This window comes from Microplitis mediator, chromosome 11 (assembly GCF_029852145.1).
Source record: "Microplitis mediator isolate UGA2020A chromosome 11, iyMicMedi2.1, whole genome shotgun sequence".
NCBI classification, from domain to species: domain Eukaryota; kingdom Metazoa; phylum Arthropoda; class Insecta; order Hymenoptera; family Braconidae; genus Microplitis; species Microplitis mediator.
The window spans coordinates 14,341,720-14,351,679 of record NC_079979.1 but is presented as its reverse complement, the minus strand read 5'-3'; the positions used below and the strand labels follow the sequence as shown (position 1 = coordinate 14,351,679).

The 9,960-nt window shown below is 27.4% G+C and overlaps 1 protein-coding gene across 1 annotated transcript; it reads left to right on the top strand.

Annotated features, from left to right (window-relative positions):
- Positions 1–320: 320 nt before the first annotated feature.
- Positions 321–9,954, top strand: LOC130678027 (uncharacterized). The gene is made up of 5 exons (XM_057485004.1): positions 321–525; positions 6,270–6,794; positions 6,882–7,328; positions 9,069–9,332; positions 9,408–9,954. The coding sequence occupies exons 2-5, from the start codon at positions 6,292–6,294 to the stop codon at positions 9,703–9,705; spliced, it is 1,512 nt and encodes a 503-aa protein (XP_057340987.1). The 5' UTR covers positions 321–525; positions 6,270–6,291; the 3' UTR covers positions 9,706–9,954.
- Positions 9,955–9,960: the final 6 nt, after the last annotated feature.

The following is a 9,960-nucleotide window of genomic DNA, read 5'->3' as shown; positions in this document are numbered from 1 at the left end:
AAAGTCATCAGATTGGCCCGTACTCTTGATGCGTGTATCCTGTTTGGTTCCCTGCCAATTTTAATCTTTAAATAAATAATTTGGTTAAATCAAGGTCATATTTTTTTCAAGAGTATTAATTAACTCAAATTAATCTATTGTACTTGTAAATATATTTGATTAACAAATATTTGATATATACGTAATTTATTATTTAAATTATTTAAATAAAAAAATTGTTTAAGTTCATAGGTCATGCGCATGTGCAAAATAGGTCAGGTATTGCTGCGAAGTTAGTCATCACGTGTGACGATCGATGCCAAAGCCAAAGCTTCTAAAGAATAGAATAAAGGCAAGTTTGTTTTATTAATGTAACAGTGTAATGTGCAGTTGCCTTGCAGATGTTGATATTCTTGAGTAGACTCTTCCGTCTCATCTTTAGTTTAAACTAAAATTACAACAGAAGGGATAACAACCCCCGGCGAGTTAACCACTCGTATCATCTCTACTGCTTTATCATCACGTGCTACTGTATAAACTTATTTGGTATGTATACACACCAAGATGTATATATATTATCACTACTCATTATTAAAATATTGTATTACGGACATTCATGTTTATTTGGAATTTAATTTATTTAATGTACGGATTTTATATTTTTGTCTAATTATTTTACTAAATAATTAATCGATTATTGGAAGACTTTTTTTGTCATAAAGTTCATGTTTATTTAGAATTTAATTTACTGGATGTACGGATTTAATATTTTTGTCTAATTATTTTACCAAACGATTAATCGATTATTGGAAGATTTTTTTTGCGAGAAAGTTCATGTTTATTTAGAATTTAATTTATTAATGTACGGGTTTAATATTTTTGTCTAATTATTTTACAAAATAATTATTTTTTATTGTACAAAAATTTATATTTATTTGGAATTTTATTTGTCAAGTATACGGATTTAATATTTTTGTCTAATTATTTTATGAAATAATTAATCAAGTTTAAGTTAATAATTGGTCACATGATAATTGTTTCTTTAAGGGGGTTCCCCCGTGTGACCATCTGCTTTTTAAGCTTTTTTTGGGATTTTTTTTTGACGACTAGTTGAAAGATAGAACTTTGAGTTTTTTATCACTTATTTATTAATATTTCAAGAGTATGTAAAACAAATTTCAAACAAAAATGTTCATTACATCGCAAGTTGTACAGCTCTGAAGACACCCGCCTCGAAAAAAAAGTACGCTCACTTCCTCCACGATTCCGGCTCATTGGCATCTGAAAATAAAAAAAAAGAAGAAAAAAACGGCGTTTTAATCTGTAAGCCTAAACGCGCTGAATGTTCTATAATCATTTGCAAATATTAAAAATTGGATTTTGGGCAGACTTCTGAAAAAAAAGTTTCAAATTTCATTTTTTTTTTAATTTTTCCGTCGCGAAAAAAATAGAAGTACTCGGAATTTTCGGATGATCCTAATTCATTCGGTGCATTTAGGCGTACATATTAAAACGCCAATTTTTTTTTTTTTTTTTTTTTTTTTTCAGATAAGCCGATAAGCCGAAATCGTGGAGGAAGTGAGCGTACTTTTTTTTCGAGGCGGGTGTCTTCAGAGCGGTACAACTTACAGAGTAATGAAGATTTTCATTTGAAATTTGTTTTACATACTCTTTTAATTGGTCGTCAAAAAAAAAATTCCAAAAAAATGCTTAAAAAGCAGACGGTCACACAGGGAAACCCCCTTAAGTTAAAAAAAAGTTAAAAAAATTTTTATGCCGCTTGAATTTAATTGATTTATTTATTTTAGAGTTTCGGGCCTTTTCTCTTTGTTACTCTTGAATAGACGAGTGGTTCTATCTTTGTTAAATATGCACAGTAAACAAAAACTTTATTCACATTTTTCTCTTCAACAAATGGAAATTTTTAAAAAGTAAAAATGTAAACTACTAAATTATTGAGTAACACAAAGAGCCTCGTTGTTTATTTTGCGTTAAGAATTTTTTTTTTAGAGAAAAACTTGATTAAAAATAATAAAAGACTCGACTTGAGGAAAAAATAGTTATGGAGTTGACATTAAACCATTACCTAGGCTACACGCTAGGTCAAGGTCAGTGTGATCATAAGAGACATGCGCTTATGTAGTTGTCTTACCGGAAGTTAAATTGTAATAAAATTCAAGGATTTTTTTTTGTAATAAAATAAAAACATCTGATTAGTGAGATTGAATGATATGTTTTACAAAAAAAGCTTTTGTAAACAAAATTCTAAAGCCTGGCCTATAAGAGGGTAAAAAAAAATAATTTTTTTTATTTGTATGTACTTTGAAAATTTTATTTTCAATAGAAATATCTATGTAGGTGATGTCTTAATGGCTTTTATAATTTTCCACGTGTAAATTTTAAACGTAAGGAAAGTTAAAATTTGAATTCAAGTATAATTTTTTTAAAAATAAATTAAAGTAATTTAGATTATATCAGTAAAATATTTTTATTTCTAAATTTTCAGTAAAAAAAAGTATATAAATTAAATGTTTTAAAAAAATTTTCTTTTGAAAATTCATAAAATTTTTTTTAATTTCCTAGTAGCATAGAGACGTCTTTAAGATGTCTTTTAAAAGGACAAAACGAATTTTATTTTGTCTCGAAGCCAAGTTTTCTTAAATAAATCAGACATAGAAATGTTGGTCCTAGGAGTCATAGAAAATTTGTGTTCTTTTTTCTGTCTTAAAAAAGTAATTTCAATTAAAAAGTCATATAGATGATTTATTTGATAATAATTTGTAGTTCAGTTTTCCCTTCGCTTTTTTCGGTGACATAAATTTCTAATTGTTTTGTCATCATTTTGGTTCCTTATCGATAACTCAAAAAACAGCCTCAAAACTGTTATCTACGTCACAAAGCCGAATGTGCCAACTGCTAGCGAAAAAATCTGTAAACCGTCTGACCCTGCGGGCCAACCCTGAAACTTCCCACTCTTTTCGAACTCAAGGAGCTCGAAAACATTGTTGTCAGTACACTTTTGACCTCTCCAAGATTCAACAATAGTAATGTCGCACATTCCATTGTGAAAATTCGAGTAATAAACAATAACAAAAAAAATCATGAAGTAATTCGTTGTTCTTTTTAAATTTATATCCGCAATATCTTTGGAAATAATGAACCGATTTTGACGTTTAAAATGGCATTTCACGCAATTTTCTGATCTCTAACATTGGATTTTTTTTTTTTAAACGTTTGATATATAATATTTTGAGTTATTCAGAATAAATGAAGTAAATCGTTATGTTTCGTATTTTTAATCACCAATATCTTTTGAAATAATGAATCGATTTTGACGTCCAAGGTGACATTTGACGCAGTTTTTCAATCACTAACGTTAAAAAAAACCGTCATCAATTAGTTCAAAAATTTAGATTGTATTAGAAAAAAACACTTTTTTGTAATTCTTTCGACAACGGTGTCTTTTGAACGAAATAGCCGATTTTGATGGTTGAGGTGGCATGAGACGCGGTTTATAAAGTTTTAGAGCTGATTAGATTTTGGAATTAATCTATCGAGTACATTGCAAGTTATCAAAAAAAGAGCAGTTTTGAAGAAATTTGAAAAAATTTTATTTTTGAAATATCTTCGATCGCACCGTACCGATTATGCTCAATTTCTCAAAATTTTTTGGAGTTAACCAGCCGCTTCAAACGCGACCTTAAAAAGCCAAATCGGTTCATCAGTTCAAAAGTTACAGAATATTTACATTCATACGAACGTAGGTACGTACATACACACATACATACACTCGGGCATCATCTTGAAATTAGTCAGAATAGCTTCCTAGAAGCTCATAACGTCAAGATCTGTTAGAAATTCGATTTTTGAAAATCGGACCGAAACCAATAACTTCCTTTTTTTTTTGAAAATTTTCAATTTTCTTAGCGGAAAGTTAAAAATCGCTAGCAGCTAGCGATTATTTTTTTGTGTATACAATTATACATTTTAATAATTATTTTTTTCAAATAATACATCGGGACGTTCTTACTGGGAACATAAATACTCTCAGCAGCATTCATATCCCTGTCGAATATTTTATTGCATTCAGGGCACTGAACACTAGCCTCTATAGGTTGTAAACGACTTTACTGAATATTCCGATGACTTGAAGACAATAAGAACAAACATATGTGACGTCCTGGATTTGCCGACAGATTCAATTCTAATTCAAGGTTTTTAATTATATTCTAACACTATCGCACTCTTTCGACAGATTTCTGCCAGTATCAACCTCATCGATTTTTTATCAAATTTGTCTATGCTCCTACCAAATAACTGCCACTGTCGACTTATTATCAACTTCGATATTTATAAATATCGACAAATATCTATCACTCAACTTATCGTCGACTTTTTACTTTTTATCAACTTTGACCACCTGCCGACAGATGACTTCAACTGCCAACTTATCCTCAAATTTTTGCCCAAGTCGATACTCGGCTGGATTCGCTAGAAACCCGCATGTCTGCATTTTTATCAAAAAATAAATATGTGATTAAAGAACCGCGATTAATTAACATAACTCATTGCGCAATTACTCATGATATATTACACCTCTGTGAGTCTTAAGTCTTAAAAAAATGACAAAAAGAATTTTTCCACCGATTTTTTAAAACCGAGTAGAAGCTTACAGCTTTTTTAATTTTTGAAAAAAGTCTATAAATAATAAATTTAAAATACTCATCAAGTCTGAAGTAATTAACGTACCAGCAGTGAAGTACCGTCCGGAATACAAAGAAATTATCAATTTTTTAAATCTTTTGTAATAAAATTTTCTGAATTATAAAATAAAAAAAAAGTCCAACCACAAATTAAACCCAATTTAAAATAAAAGATTTTCTTCTTATTTTTCATAAATAAATTTTCTAACTTATATAATATACTATTTTCTCAATGTAAATATACATTTCCCATTTATATCATACATAAATAATAAATGCGGATATAAAAACTGCTGATTAAATAAATTGCAATCATCCACATACAAGTTACTCTTGTCCTTACATACATAATTGTTCATACTCGAGGTCAACTAGTTCTGGACTTTAATCAACTCTTATAATATATAAATGCTTGTTCATCACTATCATATTTGTCGCACGTCATAGATATTTAACAACCAGCAATTAAAACAATAATTACTAAAATTATAATTATCAGGGGTTATTAGATATTTTCGGCTGAGTTTTTTACGGAAACAAAATTTCTAAACACAAACTACAGACTACACATTAATGTTCTACTGTCTAATCTAGCGAAGTGAGCTTTAATTTTTTAATAATATTCGTTCGTTTAAGAGAAAAACCCGGGCAAAATTTCCATTTATTGCGCAAGTGCAACAAAGATAATACAGTTCGTGGACTTTAGTGTAATAGAGAAAAAAGAGCAGACTCCTCTTATGATAAAATATTTGTATTTCAAAGTTACAATAAATTTTATATACTTTTTTGCAACTAATGATGTCATTACTATTTTTGTTATTAGCAGAAAATTGTATAAAATATGCAAAATCATTAAGATTCAATTTTTTTTTTATTCGTCTCAGACAACTTGAGTTTTTTTTTCTGAGGATCCATTAAAATAACAAAAATAAAATTCAGGTTGAAATCCAGACAATAAAAGACGCTTGTCATTTATAATTCAACAAATGGAATTCATAAATCATTTACAGAAACCTAAATAATAAGTAACTTAATAAATTATTGAGTACAGAATTTTAAATGAATCATTTTTATAATAAATATTTATTAGTAATTTGAAATATTTGTAATTAAAGTCAGTTGATTTTTATTAATATAAATAATGACATTATCAGTAAAAAAAAAAAAAAAGAAAAAAACAATAATTAATTTTTTGCTTAATAATTTTTTAAAAACTAGTTTTTTCTATTCTTAATCGTCTTAGCTTTAAAAACGTGACATTAAGATGTAGTGGAAGGGGTTTTTATCGCGTATATGAATAGCAGGAAGTCTAGAATTGTTGCAGTTGCACGCGAAAAGTGTTTTAGTACAGTTTATTTTATTAAAATTAAAATTTCTTTGTTACAATTTTTTTTCTTAAATTTTAATAGATAAATAAATAAATAAATAAATAATTAAATAAATTAAATTTTAAATTAAATAATAGAAATAATAAGTTATAAAAAAAATAAGATGTGCAAATAATTTATGTAACAATTGAATAGTAAATAAATAACAACAACTACACATTAGTTGATAAAAAAATAATTTAATAAATATAACAAACAGGTGAAAATAATAAACGAAGAAAATGAAAGATTCTGAGAGCAATGACCGAGAATTGCCTACCGACATAAAACAATTTCATGATTTATCCAATGAAACTAAAATTACACAATCAGCCGGTGAAATAAATTGTGAAAAAATGTTTGATGATCAAAATAAGATGATAAAGGATTTATTTAAAAAGTTTAATGTTAATTTACCGGCAAATTGGGATGAATTAAATAATGAAGATAAACGTAAATTAGTACGTAAATGGACACGTGAAGCTTTTCCTAATTTACCCGAATCGTTATTGACAATAACAGTTGGTTGGACAGTTCATGGTGACTGTGGTAGATCTCCAGACCAAGTTCCCGATTGGTTAGACCGCGAAAAGTTTGCTCGAGGTCAGAAATTTGCTCGTGATAATCTTTTTGGAATATATTTCTCTCAACTTCTTACTTTATTTGGTTTATTTTCATTCGAGGACGGTCTTAAGCCAATGATTGTTACTGGAAAGTCATCAGAGCCTTACACAGCATTTAAAAGGTATTTGAAATATTATTTAAAATTATGGATGATAAATGACGATCATAATAATTAATTCTGGATGAATGACTGATTTAATGATTTAAGATACCTGTCTACTGGAGCGCGAGTAAGAAATTGGTTTAACAGCGATCCTTGGACCAAGGGCACGCCAGCATACAATGACATTCAAACAGTAAGGAGAATGCACACAATAGTGCGTAATAAATTGAACATGATATCGAACGAAGAAATAGACAAAGCCGGGAAAATAGATAATGCATGGTCGCCAACGAGAAATATTTTATTACAAGATTTCCGATCAGAATGCCCGGCGGCTTTGCCTGGACAGTGTCCTTTTACGATGAATACTGTAAGAGCCATACGACCTAAAGGATTGCATCAAGGTGAGATGGCTGTTACTCAAGGTGGATTTGTTTGTTTAGCTGTTCTTTATCCCGAAGCTTTCGGTCTCCATGGCGCTACTGATAAAGATCTAGATGACTTTTGCCATGTATGGAGGGGCATCGGTTATCTTCTTGGCATTGAAGACGAGTAAGTTTAATTTATTTTTATTGAAAAAAAAAAAAATTACAAAAAAATTGCCTCCAGTCTAGTTATGGAACATCGACACAGAAACGGCGCATTTAAAAATAACACTAAAATAAAGTAAAATGATATATTTTATAAATATTATGGATAAAAATAAAACAAATATATTTTTTTTTAGAGAATTTTATAACTTAGAAAAATGATGACACTAATTGCTAAATTTAACCACTAATCAGTTACAGTCGTTTAAATATATTTGATCATTAATTATTTTCGACAAATTAACATACATTTTTTTTTTAAGATATTTAACTTTGTATAACTATTACTGTTAAAAAAAATTTGAAATCAACAAAGTTTACTTTTATATGGTAGAAAAAAAAATTAAATTTTTTAAGAAAATTTCAGTATTTAATGTAATTATTTATAAATTCAATAAACAATAATTTTGAAGTTCATAAAAGTCATACATTTATTAGAAAATTAATTTAAGTTTATTTATCGAAAGTAATTACTAATTAGTGATCAAATATAAATATCTTTAATATACTGTAACTTGTTAGCGAATAAATTTAGTAACTAGAGTCAAAGTACCATTTTTGTAGATTATAAAATTCTCTACAAAAAAGTATATTGATTTTATTTTTTCAGCTGAGTAAAGAAGGTTGTACAGTTGAAACTTAAGTAAAAAAATTTTTCCATTTAAAATACATGAGAAATCTTATTTTTAAATGCGACGTTTCTGGGTTGGAGCTAAATATCTTTGGACTTAAAAGACATATTTTTTTTTTTCATATTAAAGGCTATCTCAGGCAGTGCCCCTCCTTCCACTTTTTTTTAAATTATTCAATGACTTTTAACTGTCATAACAATATAAAAATTTCATAAATTAATTAAAAAATAAATTAAAGCGTTAATTGATGATCAGCGAGATATAGATTTGAAAAAAATTACTCATAGTTGTTACTAATTAGGAGTTAAACGAATTTCGGTAAATAAATTTTAGTAAAATTTTCATGCTTAATTATAATTCGAAATGTCAAATTTTGCAGACTAAAATTTATTTACTAAATTTTGTTTAACGATTATGACAGTTGAAAATCATTGCATATTTTTAAAAACAGGGAGAGGGGGTATTGTCTGAGAATTCCCTTAAGAAACTAGTTTTGAGACGGCCGCAAAAAAAAAAATTTTTTAAATTTTTTATACACTAATATATATCGTAATTATTTAGAAGTGGGGCTCACCCTATTTTGGTTTATAAAAAATCGAAAAATGAATAGTTTTTAATGTTTTTTTTCAAACTTCGTATACTTTTCATACTTTTTAACATCACATAGTTTCAAAATAAAATTAAAAATTTAATAAAAACTTTAATATTTAGATTTTCAAAAATTTGTACAGACTTTTTTAATTATTACATCAAATATTTTTTTTTTTTGCTTAATATAAATAGTAATTTTTTGTTTAAGACAAATAATACATTGTAAACTTTAGAATACGACAACATGACAATTTTGATAAAAAAAACCATAAAAAAAAAGATTTTTTTTTTTTTATATTCTTATATTTTTTCTCATAAATCCGCCGTAAAATAGAACACTTGAAAAAAAAAAAGAACGTACAAAAATGTTCATTTTTCGATTTTTTTCAGGTAAAAATAGGGTAAGCCCCACTTCTAAACATTTACCAAAGATATATATTATTAATACAAGCATATTTAACACTTAAATATTTTTAAAGATTCAATTTCTGTGGAGGAACATTAGAGGACGTTAAAAAACTTTCTGCAGATTATATACACGAATGGGTAAGACCTAATCTGCGTGATATAACTCCAGAGTGGGAGCACATGATGAGATGTATTACTGCTGGAATGCAATATTATTTTCCTGGCAGTTCTTATGAAGTAAGTCTGCTGTATCTTACGGAACTTATGAATCTCGACATGCCGCGATTACGTTCGTCACTCAGCTATCGTGAATGGATTAAATACAAAATTACCAAGTAAGTTGTATAATTTATAATACTATTTTAAAATTACATAAATAAGACTTATTATTATAAATAATTATTTTTTAGATTTACAATGGAATATGCCTGCCGCTCACCACAACTTAAAACGTTTTTTAATTCTCGTCTTAATAAGTCTATGGATCGTGCATTAAAATTCACTGATGAAAAACATGCTGAGCTACGTGAGAAATCGTCTAAAACATTATCTGTAGTATTAAAAAAAAATAATAATAATACCAATAAAAATCATGAAAAATATTTACATGTCAGTATTTTTTCTCAGTATAAAGTTATCGGTTTTTTAATGTTATGTGCGCAATGTTTAATTATGTGGAGGACTAAATTTATTTCGGATATTTTGTAAACTTAGTTTTATTATCATTATATTATTTGGCTGTGAATTTAATATTTAAAATATATATTTTTAAAAATTTATAGAATTTTAAATAAGTGCCATCGAATATTTATTAAAAATTATTATAAATATATAAATATTTTTTTTTTACACTAAATGTATATCAATAAGCAATAAATATATAACTAATTTTGACGTTTATTGTAATTGTTTGATCAATAAAGTAACCCTCAAATTCATGTCATAATTCTACGATAATTTTAT

Bases quoted from the DNA above. Each gene is read 5' to 3' on its own strand.
- LOC130678027 (XM_057485004.1), top strand. From the start codon at position 6,292: ATGAAAGATTCTGAGAGCAATGACCGAGAATTGCCTACCGACATAAAA. The intron at 6,795-6,881 runs GTATTTGAAATA...TAATGATTTAAG, and splicing joins CCTTACACAGCATTTAAAAG to ATACCTGTCTACTGGAGCGC. The intron at 7,329-9,068 runs GTAAGTTTAATT...ATATTTTTAAAG, and splicing joins CTTCTTGGCATTGAAGACGA to ATTCAATTTCTGTGGAGGAA.